This window comes from Bolinopsis microptera, chromosome 13 (genome assembly GCF_026151205.1).
Source record: "Bolinopsis microptera isolate Bmic1 chromosome 13, MBARI_Bmic_1.0, whole genome shotgun sequence".
In the NCBI taxonomy this organism is placed as follows: domain Eukaryota; kingdom Metazoa; phylum Ctenophora; class Tentaculata; order Lobata; family Bolinopsidae; genus Bolinopsis; species Bolinopsis microptera.
This window is the reverse complement of record NC_087084.1, coordinates 4,895,201-4,916,969: the sequence shown is the minus strand read 5'-3', so window position 1 is coordinate 4,916,969 and position 21,769 is coordinate 4,895,201. Positions and strand designations below refer to the sequence as shown.

Here is a 21,769-nt window from a genome sequence, read left to right as displayed (position 1 = left end):
ATATCCTGTTTGTGTCTTCCTCTCCGGTCTCCCCCTCTCTCTCTATGCGACCAACTCTCTGTTGCTAAGTAATGAAGCTTCGTACTGATTAGATTGGAAGAATAATATGTGTGTGTAGGCCGTGCTCTATATCCAACTCTATATCCCTTATTAATATACCCCCTTATTTCTAATTTTGTCTAATGAAACGCAGAGGTCTCCAGACAACACAAACATACACATACACATCGTTTTTCAATTTAATTTTTGATCATATTAAACTGTGCTCGAGAGGTCAGTCAGGCTGGCCTACAATATTGCTATTAACTGATCAGTATCAAGTTGTCCGGTTCTGTGTTGGAGAGGGTGGTTGTTGGCGTTGAGATTGAATTGGTCAATGTGAGGTGTTGGTTGGGAGGATTGTGATGTTTGATTTTGTTATCAGGTTTTTGATATGGTAGTGAGGTTGTACTTTTGTTAGTTTTACGTTAGTGATTTGGAGTCGTATACATGATACAAGATTCTTACTGCTTACTGCTTTCTGGTTCTTGTTGTTTGCTGCTGTAGGTTTTGCTGAAGGGATAGAGGTCGTTGAGGTCAACAGATACAAAATGATGTCTAACACTTGAACAAAGGTATCTACCATGAGGATTAGCTGCTGGATCTTCTTCTGTCTGATTACAGTTGGTGGAATGTTAGTCTCTATTGCAATTGTGAGAAATCTAGAAATATGTGGATGCCAAGCAACGAAGACTAGAGCTTTTCCGGTGAGTAGACGTACTGGTCATTGCTACAAGTACAAAAGCACAAATCTTACTTTTTCGTATGAATTGATTGCCAGCTGATCACTAGATTAACTGACGAAAACACATATATAGATGCAGCAGGTTAATCTTATTTTATTAATAGAATTCAACCAAGGGATCCTCCCTTTAAAACTGCACACTGCAAGATATGCAAAGATATGCAAAGATATGCAAAGATCATCATATGCAAAGATATGCATCGGGTTCGTAAGACATGACAATCTAGATTACTGATCCAGGCTGTAATGGCTCCATGAGAAATAACTAGCTGCTTAGCTAGATAACGCGGTGGTTTGTTTTTCTGTTTTTATCATTTTAAATTAAGGTCGTGAATCCCTTGTTGCGTTGAATTCGTATAGAAGTATAGAGGACGGAACGGTCCTCAAATTCACCTATTTTCAGTGCCTCTTTTAATCTTTAAACTGTACTTTATTTTGGAGTTACATAGTTTTGCGGTGCCCGAACCCCTTGTATATTTCTATTACTATAGAATTTTTTTCAATACTCAACCGTTCTTTTTAGAAACTTGGAAAAATTCACGGCTATAACGTGTGTCTACACATACATATCTGCAGTGAGTTCTTTAAGAGTTTAAGCCCTAACCGTGTTATAGAGCCACATAGTTTCAGTGTGAAACCCCCGTCTAGACTGAGTCTTGTGTTGGTACTAAAAAACAAATTTAAAGCTCTCTTCCATCTCCTGTACACTCCGTCACCGCGCCCTTTCAACTTTAAGTATGGCATTTAGTACATCGCTATTTGAGAATACATCACTTATTTTTGAGAATACATCACTATTTGAAAAAAAATACTCAGTTATTATTCAATAACACATCCTTATTTAAGGGGCCGGGGGATCTTCATCAAAATTCTCTCGAAATTGACTTTATAGTTGTTTCTGATAGAGGGGAGTGATATATCTACCAGCTGCTCAAAAAATCGTAAAAAACGAGGTCCAAGATTTTCAAAATTTAATAAAAAATGTTTAAAGGCCTATCTGAAAATGTTGTCCCTTCGATCTCTTCTAAATGGTGCTTAAAACATATCCTGACCGTTTCAGCGTGATCACTAAAAAAATGTAGGAGAAGTTAGATTTTTAGACTCGATTTTCAAAACTCGCGATTGAAAATCGCTCGCGCAATACAATTACACATAAGCGCTGACCTTTGATTGGCGATAATTTCGGCTAGGAACAACATTTTTACATGGGACCATAAGCAAAAGAGAATTTTGATGAAGACCTCCCTTAACGCGTACATCGTTAAAGATTCAGCTCATACACAAGTGATGTATACTGTAGCAGTAAAAACAAGTGATAAGTTGGGATGAATATGAGAGCTCACTCTACAGAACCAGTAGACTCTGAATTAGTGGAAATCTCACCAGGGAATCAGATATAAAATCCCCGGTGCTGGTTGGGTACCCCAACTCAGTGGTTCTTGTCACATCAGCACCAGATAAAATAGACTTAAGATAAAACCTAATGCAGAAACGCTCTGCTAATGTTATACAGTACCTGTGTTATACACTATACAGGTAGATGATGCCGCTGTTAGCAAGTTTTGCTCTCGTAAAATAATATTCTGCTTGCAATCAGTTACGCGGTTGGTATGAATAAAAGGTGAAGTGATGCTGTTTTAAGGTAAAACCGTACCGAATAAGGGAGGGACGCTCGAATGTGTCACCAGATAAAAGGATCTTTATTATGATGAGGTAAAGCTATCTTTATGATAAATTGCAAGTACCCAAATAAGTCTTATTTCCGCTTAAGTCTTAATATTAATATCATAAATCTGAATTTATCAGTGCCTGAGTGCCGGTATTTCACATATGTATCAGGAATATCTTCATGTTAGCCTAATAACGTCGTCATATGTCGTGATAAGTCAATGTATTTTGCCAATTTATGACAGCATGTCAATTTCACGTTAAACTGTTGGTAAAGGATAATATTGTGCGAAAATCAGCATGACACGTGACTAAACCAGCTATTACCATGTTGTTAAATTGTAAGACCACAATTATTTAATTTTGAAAAATTTGTTAATCTTGGTGCGACGTGCGTGTTGGCTAGCTAAAATTTTCTTATGAGTATCTGTCGCACTCTGCAACACATCATGATACAAAGAAATGATATCATTGTTATATTCTTCAAATCCTGACTTTCGTAAATCCTTCCAAAAATAAGGAACTGCATTCCAAAAGTAGACAGGTGATTTGCTGGAATTAAAAAATCTAAAGCCTTTTTTTGCATTTTGCATGAAGTTAGCTGAATTGTACGTGCTTACTATTAATGGAAGCAGCACAAATGAAATGAAAACATGGGTTTGGGTTACACATTTTCTCCCAGCAGAAACATATTATCACGTGTTTGGTGATCTGCTCAATCAAATTACCTTACTCGGGATTATTACGACGGGTTTATTAACGACCGGTTAAAATATGGTTCGGGAAAAATATGGCGAAATTGCTCAAAACCCACCACATTTTCCCGGTCGCCATTTTACCGGTGTCCAACCTTTCAATTTTAGATTCAAAAATTTTGTCTCAGATGTAAATTTCCTTATTAGAGATAAGCAAGTTTAGAAATTTTCGCATTGCTAAAACTTGTGAAACAAGTCGAATTATCAATATTTGTTGAAAGTCTACAGAAATAATGACTCGTGGTTAATCAAACTTCGAAAGAATGCATCGTTCACATTGTTTAGAATTATGAATAAATGACTGATGAAACTGATTCATGTTATTGACAGTTTTGATTAATTCAAGTTTTAATTTAACTGTTACTTTTACTTTGAGTCCTATTTCATTATGTAGAGATAGACAATACCTAAGAAATTAAAATTGGCCTATTTAAATCAACTTTGACAATAAGGATATATGACAAGAATTGGGCAAAAAGGTGAATTTTTTGCAATTTTAGCCAAATGAAGTCGAAAAACCTACAACAAGTGTCCCAATAGTCTTCTTTAGTGAATATAGACAACGATTAAAATATGAGCACCCATACCCCTTGGGAACCCTAAAAGCTGAGACGGCGGGTATATTAACGACCGGTGAAAATGTGGTTCGGGAAAAATATGGCGAAATTACCCTAAACCCGCCACTTTATCCCGGTCATAATAATCCCGAGTAAGGTAGTTAATAATCCATGTAATGCTGTTTATAAGTTATTGTAGTTACAGTTTTTGTAGCACTGTCGGAAAACTATATTAGAAAGTCATAAGCCTGTAAAAAAAACAGATACATATAAAAAAACAGATACAAAATATCATTCAATTTACTTGTGTTATGCATTATACTTATAGGGTTATCGAACTAGAGAATCCTTGTTTTTTGGGCTGTTTCAATGTTCCAGTTCCTCACACGTGATAATCACGTGCTAATCAGTATCTAAACAGTTACTACAGCAGATCGCCCCAGACAAGCTGTAGCTCTGGTTCCTTGAAATGAACTGGAAGTTAAAGCCAGACACACCGGGAACGGTATGCGAGGGAGGAACGTCTGACTTAAAATGGAATTTATGTCAAAGCAGCGACTTTCAGAGTGTCAATATGTTACGTCAGATTTATGCAAATGCAGTATATGTACCTGACATTATAGAAGTATAGAATATTTTGTAGTACCTGAAATTATAGAGTATGTTATAGTACCTGAAATTATAGGCTACTAGAATGACCGTGGTCACAGAGAGGAAGCTAATAATAAAATGCCGTACAACAATCATTACACGTGCGCGGTTCCATGCACATTCCTATTTATCATCCAATTTGCACAGGGACGGTCGATGTACGTGGAAAAAGAAACTTTATAATTATAAGTTAGATATTATAGTACCTGACACTGTAAACTTATAAACTATAGTAGACCCTGGTCATTAGGAAAGTTCGCACGAGATGGACCACGTTTTTCCCAATTTAACTTTAGAAGATTGTCACAGAATGAAGTTGAAGATAGGCATATGATATTACACGTGTCTATAGTTCAACTAATAGAGTTTCGATTAATACAATTTTTAAGCATTTAGTCGATGGCAAATTGAGGCTAACGAGTCATTTTACATTTTGTTTTCTATTGACAGCTTCCAAGCATGGATTAAAAATTTAAACGTGTTTAATCGATTCATCAGATCGAACTCTTTCAGAATTCGAAGAGAAGAGGGAAATTTTTTCGCTTATTGAGGGAAAAATGAGGCTAACAAGTCATTTATAATTTTTGAATTATTTTTGAACAATAACGTCCTTTAAACTATCCTTTGACCTGGTATACATTATATGGATCAATGGTAGACTCCACCTACCCTTTCTGTCTTTTGATGGAGGCTAAAATAAGGCTAACTAATACTATCAAGGTTTTGTTTATTACTTATTCTACTGCTTCTTCGGACTAGCCCTTCAAATTGTTTCTGTCTAACCTGTATTCATGAATAGTCGACGATCATATACAAACCTGACGTGAGTTTTGGGAGGTGAGATTTAGGCTAACTCCTGTCACGCTTATTATAATATTATAATATCTAACAAGTGATAGTTTTAATGTTGAATGCTTTTATTTACTGAAATATTTAATTTTTGCTTTGACCAAAGATCGATAAGGTTATGGTTCCTCAGTTTAATGGGGTCAAAATGAGGCTAACTTGCTGACACTCTATAAAACATGCTTTTTAGATTGGTATCTGGTCAACCACATTCTAACAATACATTTGATTGCGACACGAGTTACTCGATGGTTTGAAAAATATTATTCAGTTGTAGCTAATCTGTTAGCCCCAATTTCGCCTCCCGGAGAGAGGGTAGCCTCAATCCAACCTCACATAAGTTATGATAAAGTCTTAATAACCTGCGGGTTACAATTATAACAAGTTTATTAGTGGGTCTTTAACCTGTTTCCGTAAATTAAAGTAAAAATGCGGTCGAAACTAGAATTCTTTATTAGCCTCATTTTGGCCCCCTACAAGTAAACTCGGCGATTTCTGAAATGTTGAGCTTGAAGAGGATGAATCAATATTTATTGTTAACACATTATATAGTCACAATACCGAACCTGCTCGTAATTATGCACAAAAGTATACTTATTAGCCTTATTTAACCTTCTCAAAAGGTGGTTAGCCTCATTTTCACCTCGAACATTTAAAGCTTAGATCTCGATCAAGTATAATCACTATGGATTATACTTGCAACTTGGATATTATCATGTATGTAACATGAGAAAGTTCTTTTTTGAAAGTGATGAGGCTAATTTGTTAGCCTCAATTGTCCCTCGCAGTTCAATCACTCCTATTGAGTCTCGTGAGTGAGCTAGGAGGTCGCCGAACATCTCACTTTAAAGCCGTATCGATTTTCTATACGCATACCAAAAATCAAATGCGTTACTAAAACAGAAATGAAATTACAGAAGTTTTAAATTGTTTGTCAAAAAACGTATGTATATTTATAATACCTAGTTTTATAGTTCCAACTATATGAAAACTACTATTATATTTTTAAAGAGAGATATATATAAATATATATATTATATTTATATATGTACTCGGTATCAAGATCCGTTTAACCAAGATTTACTTGAACTAAAACATATTTAAAATAAATTAATTCGGCAGTCGCCATGATTATGAAATAAAATCCTCTCCGCTTATTATATGTACATCATCGGTGTAGCTGGAACGACGTTAAAGTTTCATACGTTATTATATGCGAGGAGGTTCTACCAATGTGGTTGATGAGTACCTAAATTCCCATTTGAGATCGAGTGTTTGGTACTCGCTGTCAGACCACGTGGGTTTTTTAAACCAATCAAAACACAGGATTAGTTGCACGTGCGGCGGATTGGCCAATCAGGAGACGGCATGTGCTGGACCAGCTGGAACTCTATCGCGGTCCCTTTTGGGTGCAGTTTTGTTATATTGTTCCTTGATTTGTTTTCCTAATTTAGCGTTCATCTTTGAAAGTTTATTTCTCGGTTAGAGGTCGTTCGCATAATATTATGTAATCACTGCGGGGGAGGGAAGGGTTTTTTAAAGATTAAGTACTTACGCAAGTTTAATTTTGACACAATGGCTATGTGTAAAACTGATTAAGGAAGGGAGAGGGGGTTAAAAATAGGCCAGAAAGTAGTTACGTAATTTATGTGACGACCCCTTAAATAAATTAAATAAATCACATTAGTTAGTAAGTTATTAGTTGTGTTCGTTCCCCCTTTTAGGCTAAATCTGCTAATCTTTAGTTTTCGTGTAAATCCCATGTTTTCTAAATAAAAAGGGTAACTAGGGTAACTAGGGTAACTGTGGGTTACTTGTGTAACTAAGGGTAACTTGTCAGAGCATCAAATCAGGGGTGTGGTTCTTCAGAAACGTAATGGAAAAATGAGAGAAGGGAATAAGAATTTAATCCATGTTCCCTCCATATTAGGCCCATGAGCCCTCTTAGTCCACTGGCTACACCCTTAAGTCAGTGCCGACTTGATCACGTGAAAGTTTCGTTTACTGGCTCTTTTAGATAAATAGCATCCTGTCAGTCCTCCACAGTCACTTATAGAGTTATAGTTATCCAAGTATTTTATAAGACGGAGTTAAGTTGTATTTCTACATAACATAACTCCTATCACAGTGTCACGGCCGATCTCTCTCTCTTCGTCTCCCCACTAGAGTTTGACTCGACGCTGATGCTTATAATTCAAGTTTAAATTTCTGTATGAGTTTCATTCAGATTCAGTTCATTTTCGTAAATCTTACGCCCCTTGAGATAAGTGTAAGTTTTTCTCAGTTCAAATAAAGTGTGCTTAAAGGATCCACAGCCGATGAGTCACGTGTCACCCCACGTGACACAGTACGTAACCATGGCAACACACGTGCTTGCTACCGGTATACACACCCCAAACAACCACGTGACACCTCCAAGTAGTTTTACTTGCTCCTGTCACGTAAAAACGGTACATGAAAATATGTACTGTATAATATAAACTCTGTTTATGTTTCCTTAAACTCACTGCTGGTTTGTATAAATGCTCCAAGAAATGTCGTGTTCACCAATAAAACACGTTGGAGCAAATCTTCCACCAGTCAGAGGGCAGGATTTCTATCACGTGACCCGCTAATCGGAACAGATTATCACCATTAAACGTGTAGGTAATGCGTAAAATCGTGGATTTAAGATCGTGATACGGAGTGTTTGTTTTGCTAAAAACTTAAATTATAATACCGGATAACATTTGCAATAATTGGGAACAAACTGGTCCTGTTTAGGGGCTCTCAAAAAATTCTATATGGGACCTCATGAAAGTCTGAGATTAAATGTATGAGTTCTCTTTGGAGGTTTCGAATAGAATTGTGGAAGTGTATGCAGTATGAGTTCTCTCTGAATATTTTAGAATAGGCGTATTATCGAACAAATAAATTGTAGCGTGGCATTTTATTAAAGAAATTTGGGTATTTATCAGTGATAAAATTAAAAGAACTTAAACACGTAAACCCCCTATTACAGAGTTTCTGAGAAACGCGATGCGTAAGTTAAAAGGCACTAAGTTGTGAAGGGCGTCGCAGTTTATTATCGAGCACTATTACTTATTAGGCACATTTGGTCATTTTATATAAGTGAGATTTAGTGATAATCTGACACACCTTTTGAGTCAGTTCTTTTTCAAGTGAAGGCTCTGTGACATTATTGGTGGTTCAGCTTTGGGTATTTGAGATTGTTTGGCTATTCTGTAGTCGTGTAAATTACTTTTTTAGTATATTTCTTTGTTTGGATCAATGGTACCACTTTTAATTTTTTGGGTTGGAGTAATGGGCTAGATCCGGGGAAGATGGGAGGGGTGGGGGTTAAGAAGCAGCCGTTGCAGTAGTGCATTACACTGCTCTACACTCTACAGTTCATTTACCTTCATTTTATGGAGGAGTTATTAATTGGACTACCTTTAACACCGTATTACAATAGTTCAACGGTCCAATTAGAAGGGTTTCAACTCCTAGCCTCGAATAATCCAACTCCCTGTCCCGATTTCCCGGTAAACTACTTTACCACGGCCCCAGCCAGACGCAGGGCGCTGGACTGTAGCTCCCAATTTAAGGGAGGTTAGGAGGTTAGAGGGTGGAGATTGGAGAATCATTATGTCTTTACGCTATAAAAGTGGGTCTTGAAAGCCGTTGAATTTATTCTGTTAACGGTTCCGTACTTTTAGAATGAACCAGATATTGTTTGACACGGTAGGCGGGTTAATATTCACCTCCCTAAATTCTTAGGTGCTCTGCAGTGCTCACTGTTTATACCGTCCAAATTATCGCCAATATGCTTTATTAAGGTGTCGCAGAACAGTGTGAATTTCTGGTAATTCCTGTAATTCTTCGCGCACCGCCCAGTAGATATTTCGGTCCACAGATTTTGAAAAGCTGTACTTTTTTTGCACCACACTTCATAACAATGATAACATTAACCTTATAATAACGTAACCTCTAAGGAAGGCTGCAGTTTTTAAGAGCGGTGCAGCACACTTCATAATTCCATAACGTTTTATCAGCATCAAATCTTTGGAAAGCTGCACTTTTTAGCACCACACTTCATGACATTAACCTTATAATAACGTTACCTCTGAGGAAAGCTGTAGTTTTTAGAGCGGTGCAGCACACTTCATATCTCCATAACGTTATATTAGCATCAAATCTTTGGAAAGCTGCACTTTTTAGCACCACACCTCATAAACTCAACACGTTACATCAGCACTCCTACCAGTACTCTCCTCTCACATCTCATCATTTACTCCCCTCGTCTGATACTTTAAAATCCAGCGTGTGTCTAAGGATTTATTTCCATTTCACTTTGTAGATTGAAAACAAAAGGTTGAGAACTTAAACCCTACCCCGACATAAGATATTTTAGACTTTACCCAACCAATAGGCCCTACTTAATCCTGCCCACTCACCCAACCACTGCTCATTCTCAACCCCACGTGACGGTTGCCATGTGAACACGTGATAGACAAGCGAGATCTCATTACTTGATTGCAAAGGTCCAAGACAAAGCATATCTTCACCCACGTGCACCAGCTATAGTTGGAGAGGCTCTGGTTTAGGGCTCCATTCAGCTCTCATTTACTACTTGGGGTGACTGGCTGAGATTTTGAAAAATATAGGTTTGAAAATGAAGGTGGACATGGTGCAGAGCTAACCCTGAATTTGTGGTCTGTGGATCGTGAAAATTTAGGTTCCGCAGAGTGCAGAGTTCCTTTTGTTATACTATGAGTTTGAGCTAGATAAGATACAAATTGTGATCAATTTGGGAATTTTTTGTGTAAATTAAAACTTTTTTGTTGAAGATTTTACATTAAAACTTGACATCGAGCAGTGGTTTTCTGTAGTGTTGTCAAATTAAATTGACCCTAAGATTACTGGAAATTACATCCACTTTGTAATTGTTCTTTGTAGTTTTGTCTCAACTGGGGTTACAGCTACTTCATACTTCATAAAATACTCACCGTCCAATTCCATCTGACAGCCCTCTCAACCGTCGCGCTAATACCAGCCCCAAACTGCACCCAACATGATCTTATCACTGTAACATACCAAACATGTCACTGTCAAAATACCAGCTCTTCACAGTCCACTGCCCATCCTTGACCAGCTCATAGTTTAAATTATTGACCCCGAGATCTAGTCTAATACGAAAATAATAGGTCCAAATACAACCGGACTTCAGATCAGCCCAGACCTGGGTTACATGTCACGTGATGAGACCCGGTCCCCATTATATCCGTCATCGGACAGAGAGCATGAAAAAGAATTATTATATTCGAATTAACGATTGGGATACGTTTACGGTAATCAACCTCCCAATTACTCTCAATTAGAACGGACAGATTGTACAGGGTTTAGTAGGGGCCTCCGTACAATGAAGTATATTATGGAGGAGTCCGGTTTAAGGGACACGGATTAAGGGACTGTGTTTGGGGAGTATAGATCATAAACAGTCGGTCTAACTCGGTCTAACTTGATTGAGGAAAGGGACCGTGTGTTGTTGGAGCTTATTTTGTTTGGATCACCGTGACACTATGTGTTATTTTGAAATGATGATGACGGTGATGATATTTGAGTATTGAGTGGGCAAGCTGCTGGAAGAGGCTCTTAAAAGAAGGAGCGAGTTTAAATACGTAACCGATCATCTAGTGGCAAAACCGGGTACCTTGAGGATATAACCAGGTTAAACCAGGTTATACCAGGTTAAACCAGGTTATATCAGGTCAAACCAGGTTATACCAGGTTATACCAGGTTATGCCAGGTTATACCAGGTTAACCCAGGTTATACCAGGTTATACCAGGTTATACCAGGTTATGCCAGGTTATACCAGGTTAACCCAGGTTATACCAGGTTATACCAGGTTATACCAGGTTATACCAGGTTATACCAGGTTATACCAGGTTATATCAGGTTATACCGGGTTATACCAGGTTATACCAGGTTAAACCAGGTTATATCAGGTCAAACCAGGTTATTCCAGGTTATACCAGGTTAAACCAGGTTATACCAGGTTATACCAGGTTATACCAGGTTATATCGGGTTAAACCAGGTTATACCAGGTTATACCAGGTCAAACCAGGTTATACCAGGTTATACCAGGTCAAACCAGGTTATACCAGGTTATACCAGGTTATACCAGGTTAAACCAAGTTATACCAGGTTATACCAGGTTAAATCATCAGGACTATCGGAGCCTCTATTTCACCTAACCGATCATTTTGATCTCGACCCAAAAACAACGGACGGGGAGTTTATAGTTGACGAGGGGTTTTAAATGACTCTTAAACCATGTTAAAGTGGGGGTACTTTTACAAAATTCAAAACCATTTAATTGAAACGTTAATGACCGCTCTTTGATTTTGTATTGCTTGACGCTTTTTTGATCTGAAGTGTAGGAGTTGCCTAACAGGTTGGACTAAATGGACAGGTACTGAGGCTTCAAAATTTAGGGATTCATGGAACTTAAAGAATTGGGATCGTTTCTTTCAATGAATTCCAAGAATTGTGCCGAGATATTATACGGCTAGTCATGATGATTAAACCAATTGTGGCAGAGTACCATGACACTGTGTTGATAATTCCTACCCATTGAATCATCTACTCACCAGCCGTTATATTTATGGGTGTTAAGCAATCAAGAGCGCTGAGAAGGGAACACTTCATCTTCAGGGATTATCCAGCTCGGTAAACTACAGAAGTACTGACTGAGCCACGATCATGATGCATCAAGCAGCGACCTTTAGTTTCAAGACAACGGTGGTTAGCCACTTTACCCAGTTTGCTGTTGTGTGTTTTAACGTCACTGTGAGCTCCTCACCACACTCTCTCTCTCTCTCTCGGCTTCTCTGGAGATAGAGGGGGATGGTGTTGCTTATCAGTATTGAATGAGGATATCTATCTGGAGCACTATCGGTACTATCAGAGGACCTGTATCGTGTCCACGGTGATACCTTAAAACCGGTTAAATCCCTCCAGGTTTATAAATAAAGCTAATTAATTGCATGACTATTTGCACTGCACCCACAAGATCAGAGCCTCCAACCGGTTTAGGATTGGCCTATGTTTAAGCCACGTGATTCAAAAACCCAACTCTGATTGGGTCCTACTAAACCCATGTAAATTGTTAAGTAAGCTCCGTACTCATGGTAATCCTCACCCCCTGTCCACCCCAGCAAGTTTTACAACATGCTCTCGGCTCTCCTCCTATACGCCAGAGGAGCTGTCCCGAGCCCTTATCACGCTGCTCCCCTCCACATTTGACTGATTCGTGATCACGTGCTCCTCGCGTGGTCACGTGATCAGCGCCGCGCGCACGTGACGTATATACTACACACACGAAGGGACGAGGGTCGCTGTAGAACTTACTCTCCACTTCTAAACCGTGTCTAACTTTGTACTCTGTTTTGTTTTCTGTCGAATAAAGCATGAAAAGAAGACTATCTGGATCCCCTGTCTCTTCTAGTGGTAAGCACTTTTTTTGCCTAATTCTTCCGATTTTCTGGGCACTTCCACAACAAACCACGGCTCGCTCACGGTCGTTATGCTCCAAATCACTTTAAGACCTGTGCTATCTACACCCGAATCTGGTCCAGGGATGATTTTCTGGGAAATTTGAGGAGGCCGGATTGTAAGTAGACACCCGGTCACCAGTTCTCGCCCTCGGTGCAGTATACTGTAACAATGTTTTGAAATTTGCTACTCATCCGTCAGACGATTTGAGGGAGGTGTTGTGGTTTTGAGTTTCGTGAGTCATATGGATATTGGTTGTTTGAATTTTATGATTTTTTATTTGTGTCGGGTTGATCTTTGAGCTTAACAGTCTTTTAGGATCTTGGATTTGATACTACCTTTAATTTTCTTGCTGAGCCACATTATCACAAATTGAGCTGTTGCAAGTCAAGGAATTAGTCGTTTTAAACTGACAGCCAGAGATAATCGCCGCTTAACAAAGAGTATTGTGTTTAGTTGCAATTTTAACATCAACCAATCACACTCTGTTATCACGTTACACCATACAGGAGATTATATTCTCAAACGGTCACACATCAATTGTGAAGTTAACAGCCGATTCATCAGGTTTTTTGGTGAGAATCTTTCTAAAACTTCGAGGAATTCTCTTGATATATGAAAGACTTGGCCATGCAACGTGGTAAGGTGTGAACATGATGATTATCATCACCCAAAAATACACATACCAAACACATTATATACTAGTACCAAATATATATATATATTTCGTTGCTGTGGTATATATATATATATATTATTATATACCTCACTGCATTCGTGTGATCGTTTTAATTCACATAAAAACAGTAAAATTATATACAAGATAACAAAATCTAAACATAATGTATAGCACCATTAGAAAACACCCACCACTTGTACTCCAAACTGTGTCCACTACGTCCCATAACTCCCAAGTAATTACATAATATTCCCACGTAATTACATTATATTCCCACGTAATTACATAATTGCCCATCACTTAGCTAATTACCACTGTATGTAAAGTAATTGAGGACCGTGCCATTTTCACCTGCTCCTGCAATGGTAACCCCTGTAATTCCCCACTAAAAATAATACTACGACATCAAAGGTGCTGCCCGATAAGGGGCTGCTCTAAGCCGTGTTCAGTACGGGTCTGCCACATGGCTGGTCTTCTTGCAACACGTTATTTTATGCATATCACCTCTGATATGGCCTGTTTATTGGCCTCTACTAGTCTTGATGTGGCCTGTTTATTGGCCTCTAGTGGTCCTGATCATCTTGACATGGTCCGTGTATACACACCCAATAATAGGAGTATCTCCAGTACCTAATACACTTCACAGCTGGTTTTGCTCTGCTTGTTACAACCGCCGAGCAGTCTCGACATTACTCATCCGCTCTCTCTGTTGACGTAAACATCACAGTTTTGACGCAATCTTGTCTCCAGCTACGAAACACATCACGTGATGTTAGTCTAAAATACGAAAACACATCACGTGGTACTCAGTCTAAGCTTCCGAGCATGTGTCCGTATACCACGTGATACAGTCCTCATGTCACGTGGTTCGTGTAGACGTAGTCGGATAATCAGGGCCGCCGGGGGCCGCTAATCGGTTGGAGGCAGTGTTCTCCGCACTGTAGCCGAACAGGACCGACCCAGCTGTTATACTTCAGTCGTGGGGACTGGAAGTTTTCTATTGATTTGCAGCCTGGTGTTTTAAAATGGTTCACCAGTAATATATTTTTGTGGCTGATAGTGATTGCATACGTTTGGTTATTCATCGCGGCGGAGTGTTATAATTTTTATTATCGTTTTTGTGTATCTCCTCCGGATTCAGTAGTCAGTACAAACAAAAATCATTTTATATCGTTATACTGATCATAGAATATGTATATCTCTTGAATAAATTCTTCATTGACCTTGAAACTTTGCCGGTATATATGGGGACGTCAAAGACGCAAAGAAAACCGCCATGCATCCTTGGTTTAGCAGTTTCCCCGGCTTACGGTTAAATCTTAATACTCTTATACTAAGTAGGTCTTTTATCATCATAAGTTATCAGTCTTGTGAGTTTCCCACTTTCTAGGTGTTTCTTTGTCATGTTATTCGTTCTTAATGACAACTGTGTAATATTTTGACAGGACCGCATCCTTCTTAAGGATTTTACCCATAGCCATTTAAAAAACGACGACATCTACGCAGCTACTTTTCCAAGAATACTTGTAGCGACTTATAATATAACATCTTGTAGCAGCTAAATGAGCATATGAATTTGAGACGACAGCCACCCCGTGGAGATACATAACCATCCCCTCCACCTACAGGTCCCTCAGACAGCAGGGTCACGTGCTCCAGTCATGTGACTGCACCTCTTACGAGCCTTTAAAGAATGCAGAGTTATGACTATGTGTCACGTGCGCGCGGCGTTTCTGGTCACACTACTATCTCCTTGATAGAGCAGGCTCCTGGTTAATGAATCTCCCTATATTCTTACCGAGTCTTCCATATATATAATAATATATATAGGTAACTTATCATGATTATGATATATGTATTTAAACCAGGAAATAGCCGTTCTGTGACGCGACATTCTTTAAGGGCACCTCACTTTATTAAACTCCTTATTCAGGAGTCCTGGAGCAAAAGATCTGCCTCACAAATATGAAATATATATTATATATATCTGCATCAGGTGACATAATATATATAATATATAAACTGTAAGTTGGTCTGTCGACTGAGTATTTCTAATTGGTTGGATTCCCCCATGCTTTAGTTATAACTCTTAACTGGGCTTTATATAAAGGTATCACCGACTAACGGTGTTAGTCAAAGTGGTGTTAGGTGTTAGTAATACGGTTATATTGTGTTAGTATCACGGTTAGATATAGCTGATTACAGGAAACATTTTCTTTTTGAAATTGAGACATTTTTAAACGTCTCCTCTGTGGTTGCTCATGAGACATGATGGGTCCCTCCAAATATTTCACGAATAGATCTTGTCTGGTTAAGTGGATCCTGGAATGTGTCTCTCTTGAAACTTTCGGTCTACGATCATCCCGAGTGAATTACTTTAAGTTAAGAGTTAAGGGTTCCAAAAGTAGTGTTTTAGTTCAGTAAAAGGGTCCGAACATGGGAGCTATGTCATCCTGTCAACCCAAGCCTGAACTGAATCTGTTTTATTAAAATGTTGGTATCTGAGTGTTTTATAAATTAAGTGGTAGATCTTTAAAATTAAACGTCAATGGCGGACGGCGGTTTTACATGATAGTTAAGTAGGAATCTGTGTAGCTAATTTTCGCTTTGCTGTCACTTTCAAAGATAGAAAAACAATGACCAGCTATTCCACTGCAGCGAGAGCTGTTTCTAGGCAAGAACCATATCTGCGTTTGTAGAACTAGTAGGGTGGTGGCTCATACCGACCGGAGATCGGTTTTCACGGATATTAAAAGCACGTAGTAAGTGAGATAAGGAAATTGTGGATAAACCTACCGTGTTTCTCATTGTACAGAGACTACGCTGCTCCTGTCAAACATTCTTCAAGCTGTCAAGTCCGTGTTAACTGTGGATCAGCCCCCCAAGATGCCGCCCCCTAAGATGCCGCCCCCTAAAATGCTGCCGCTTAAGATGCTGTCTCCCCTCCCTCTTAAACACCCACCCCCACCCCCCCTAAAATACCCCCTCCATGTACAGTGGCGATCGTTACGCCACTGACCGTAAAAATTTCGCCAGAAGAACAGGTTACAATCCGGCTAGTCAATAGGACATCCTATTGAAAGTACCTACGGAGGTTCCAGTCCCGGTAATTACCTTATTAACTAGTCAATTTACCACCTAATTACAGTTAAACTATGCCTCCAGCTACCCCCACTAGGTACCAACCGGCTCACTAAAAGCAGCTCCTGATTTCCATCGCTCCACCCAGACAGACAGCACCAGAACCACCAGCTGATCAACCACCCACCACCAGGGCCGGGAGCTGATCCTCTAGCTGATCCTCTAGACATGGTTATCCGGCTCCGTCCGAGACCGGCAGTGCTCCCTCCAGCTAGTAAACAGCTCAGCTAGTAAAGCTGTTTGCCCGACTGCTCCACGACGTAGTTTGAGGTTTATACAGATAGTGGTGGAGTTGCGATAGTATGGTTCATACCTTTTATAATATGTGGTGCATTTAATTATAGATGATTCTTTCCTGCCTGATCCCATTGAAGCTAACTACTGAGTCTTCAGCTTTGGGTATTCATAATTCATATTGAGTTTGATCGGCGCTTGCGTTATATATCAGGTAAGGAGCCTCTGTTAAGGAGCCTCTGTTGAGGAGCCTCTGTTAAGGAGCCTCTGTTAAGGAGCCTCGGTTAAGGAGCCTCTGTTAAAAAGCCTCTGTTAAGGAGCCTCTGTTAAAGAGCCTCTGTTAAGGAGACTCTGTTAAAGAGCCTCTGTTAAGGAGACTCTGTTAAGAAGCCCCTGTTAAGGAGACTCTGTTAAGAAGCCTCTGTTAAGGAGCCTCTGTTAAGGAGCCTCTAAGGAGCCTCTGTTAAGGAGCCTCTGTTAAGGAGCCTCTGTTAAGGAGCCTCTGTTGAGGAGCCTCTGTTGAGTAGCCTCTGTTAAGGAGCCTCTGTTAAGGAGCCTCTGTTAAGGAGCCTCTGTTGAGGAGCCTCTGTTAAGGAGCCTCTGTTAAAGAGCCTCTGTTAAGGAGCCTCTGTTAAGGAGCCTCTGTTGAGGAGCCTCTGTTAAGGAGCCTCTGTTAAGGAGCCTCTATTGAGGAGCCTCTATTAAGGAGCCTCTGTTGAGGAGCCTCTGTTAAGGAGACTCTGTTAAGGAGCCTCTGTTAAGGAACCTCTGTTAAGGAGCCTCTGTTAAGGAGCCTCTGTTAAGAGCCTCTGTTAAGGTTCATTATAAGAGTTCGTTTATGTACGATTGGTTAGAGCGTTTAGCTGTGCTGGGTAAGGTAGTATTGAGCATGTGATGATCGCTTTTGACTGGTTGAATCAAAAAGCGTTTATATTATTAGTTGTTTTGCGCGTGGTACTTTAAAGTATGACAAAACATTTATTTTACTTCGGACATTCCAACAGCCACATTGTTACATAGAGTATCTGGAACTTAGATTTGAACAAGATAAGCGCATGTTTTTTGATCATATTATTTAAATATAAATCAAAAAGTGGATAGCCTCTCATTCACTAATGGAATTCAGTAAGGTCTTCCCTTGCGACGTGTTTAAAATAATCCGAACTAAGATTATGTTAATATTCGTCTACCTGATATTCCGCAGAAATCAAAGCCAGACCACTATCAAATTATAGATGTCACACTTGCATAGATTCTTGACATGTCATAGATACTACGAGGAACATTAAGACTAAAAACCATGAAACGCAACACATTCCAACTTTGTGGAAGGACTCCCTTGGGATCTTTCTCTCATAACCTGGAAAAACCAACTACAATCACTTTCACCTCTGATGTTAAAGTTGGAGGAGAAAGTGATCTTATGGCATATGCAACACGACCTTAATATCGCTAACAATATCAACAAACGACTATTCGGCTTTAAGAAAGGCTGCTTCACAGAAGCGGTACTTCATAAAGTTACTTACATCATTGAGCGCAGAATAGCTAAGAAGGGATATGTCTTAGGAGTCTTTCTAGACATAGAGGGCGCCTTCGATAATGTCTCTTTCAATGCTAACTCTGAAGTTCTCAAGGCCACGAAGATGGACTCGGCCACAGCACAATGGATCATCAATATGGTTACCAATCGATTCATCACCCTAAATCATAAGGATAAATCGAGAAGGGTTCGGATCAGGCGGGGGTGCCCCCCAAGGAAGCATTCTCTCCCCATTTCTATGGAACCTGGTAGTCGACGATCTCCTTGCCTATACCGCAAAAAAACATACCTGATAAACTATTTGCACTTTGCAGTGAGGGGCCAAAAAGTCTATGTTTCTAGAAAGGACCACTTGAGCTTAAAGAGCTTACAATGATATTTGAATAGAGCTTACAATGATATTTTAATAGAGCTTACAATGATATTTGAATAGGGTCATGTTGACTCCTATTACAGGGTATTTATGGGTTACATAGAGCGGTAAAATAAGTATGCGTGTTTCTGGCTTGCCCCATATCATAACCGTTCATACACGTTTATTTTTAAACATTCTACATTTTATGCTATTCATGTGATAATGGGTATATTTTCGTAGATTCCAGAAATTTCCACGGTTCTTCGAGTGAACAAGGTGTTCTTAGGCACGTGATTTTGGAACAAGTGGTCCTATGACATATTATAGTTATCGGACAAAATGAGGTTTAAATCACTTTACAAGTTTAGATCTATCGAGTAGTGGCAACATTTTGCAGGTCAGTGGCGTTTTGTGGGCGACTTAGAGGCTTCGGCATATTTCCATCATTGTGGTATCCTTTGTTTTTCACTATCACGTTAGTTTTTCACTATCACTATGTTCGTAGAAATAATTCCTTACCCTCATGAGTCATGAGCTGTTGTCCGTATGAGTATGCTAAGGTTTGTTATAAAGTTATAATATGAATTGACTGTTATTAACTCCTAACTAACCTTATGCCTAACACATTACACATATATTTCCTCATCTTTGCCTTTGTTCATAATCATTTTCTCGTACAATTACTTAAGCGGGGTAAGTCATCGTCATGTGAATGTTTGCAGTTTTCCATACATTGATTGGGGTGTCTACTGTCTAGTGGTCAACTTTATGTCTAGTGGTCAAGTTTAAGGGACGTTTTTGGCTAACAATGTTACGTCAGCAGATGAGTGGGTTAAGAAATGCTTGTGAAAGTGGATTCCTGGAAACTAATTGTTTTCCATGGTTCATGGTACCCTGATCATTATGAGCCTAACATGTAACATATTGTTTTCGGTTCACTTTTCTGAAATCCGTACTCAGTAATAGTACCTATCTCTCGATATACGATTTTGGACTCGAGGCTTCCCCTTATAATGCGATCTCGTAATGCAGGCGGGAGCTCTGTCACCAGAGGTACGTATCTCTACCTCTTTCCCTCTCTTCCTCTCTCCCTCTCTCACCCCTTCTCTATCCCTGATATCTATCCCTATATCTATCCCTGATATATATCCCTGATATCTGCACTAAACGCACGTTAGATACCCGGTAAATGCCTCCCTCTCTCCCCCGGCTCTCTCAGTTAGTGACTGGATCTACAGACTGGCGCGCCAGGAGTTGCTAGAGTGAATTTTAAGTTGGGGGTTGAGGGAGAGAGAGAGATGGTGATATGAACATGCATTCTTAATCAGCCCGTGCTTCAGAGAGTCCTTCCTATGTCTCATTCTTGTTTAGTAATAATCCAGTTTTGTTAACAAGTTTTCGGAAGCTTTTGTGGGTTAAACCGTAGATTTTAGAATTGGTAGCAGAGCAGGAAAGACGCTGCCTCCCCCGGAAAGACGCTACCTTCCCCTCTCCGTTTGTGACACTGATAAATACCTCCTGCCCTGAACGGCTAGCCGAAATATGACAGCCGCCATTTTAAGCGTACTGTAAACATATAGCCGTATAATATTTTGGTTTGCAAATGTTTGACTCGCTGCCTGGTCTAGTCGGCGACGTCAACTGTTAGTCCCGATGGTAAAGACATGAACGGTTCCACTTAGTGGTGGCTACTAGCTAGCTGCCATGTTGCCCTTCATTTTTCAGAAACCTGTAACCCTTTTTAGTGGCATCTAGCTGCAACGCCAGTTTGTTGACTTTATACGGTTCTTCCCTTAATTATTCTCTGGATGATTTCAGATGTGCTATGTGGTCCCCATATGTGTCCCAGTGTGTTATATTTGACTCTGCGTTCTCTTAAGCAAATAAATCTCTAATACATAGATTTTTTAATGACAGAATATATTTCCATAATCCATCCAAGCCCCTGGATGGTACCGCTCTGTAAACCCTATTATAAGTTATAACCCACCACTAATGCTCTTCAGACCCCAAATCCCTGGACCCAACCCAAACAACAAGCTCCAGACTCCATCCCCATTAAACCCACCTCAAATAGCCACTCACGCTGCTCCACAGTCTCCAACTCAATTAACTCCAGCCCCATTAACTCCGTGTCAAGAGTGTCAACTCCAATCAACCTGCTCCCCCCTCTCCCGACAGATTAGCATACTACACGCACACACGCCAACTTGTCAATACTGTTAAGTACTTAAGTGCCTCCCTCGCTGTAGTAAAGCATGACTCACCCCCCTTCTCAGATCCGACCACACCCGGTCTAGAACTGCTAACTCTCTGCCTCCTCCTTGCTTGCTACTGGCCTGATCAGTGGACCAATTGACTGGCTAAATTTTCAGACTGGTTGATGAGCGACTGGTTTGAATTGAGCTTGATGTTTGATCAAGGCGGTGGTGTCGAGAATAAAAATATGTTAAGCAAGTAAGGAGCTCTGTCTTTTGCAGTAGAAAATTGTGGTTTAATGGAGAATTTAGAAGGTTTAGGATGGAATAATTTTCTGTTGTATGATTGATGATAAGCGCAATTTGGAGATGATTCAAGTTCTTCAGAAATCTGTTGGATGTGTAGTGTGTACAGGCGCGGGGCCATTGTTTTAAATTACAATTTTACCTTAACTTTGATTGGTCAAGTGGGTGACTCCCGGTGAAGTTAGGTTGACCTAAGGTTCCAGTTGGTGACTGGTCATTTGAATTAGTAGAAAATAGAAATGTCTAAGATTATTCATACATGAAATTATCTCATGGCAACCACTATTTGTTTAATTTTCTTGTTTTCAATGCTTGAAATAAATCTATGCCGTAATTTTTGGTATGGATTTATCCCACATGGTTAAGATGTTTTCCTCGAAATACTGGTCACGTGAGATGGCAGAGGTAATACTAGATTTAGATAGATAACCGCTTATATAGTAGCTGTACTAAATTAAGTGATACATCATGTATTACTAACTCTCCTCACGTCCTAAGGTGGCGTTTCTCTTG

General features: G+C 39.6%; 1 protein-coding gene across 4 annotated transcripts in view; it reads left to right on the top strand.

Annotated features, from left to right (window-relative positions):
- LOC134825063 (LIM/homeobox protein Lhx3-like) overlaps positions 1–21,769 on the top strand; it is a 667,636-nt gene that overhangs the window by 5,170 nt on the left and 640,697 nt on the right. The window contains exon 1 of one of the 4 annotated variants that reach the window (XM_063837187.1): positions 12,643–12,755. The exons of the other annotated variants lie outside the window; for them this stretch is intronic. Within the exon in view, the coding sequence (XP_063693257.1) occupies positions 12,716–12,755 (40 nt within the window). The 5' untranslated portion in view covers positions 12,643–12,715. Of the gene's footprint in view, positions 1–12,642; positions 12,756–21,769 lie in introns of those variants that run through there. 4 annotated transcript variants of the gene reach the window in all.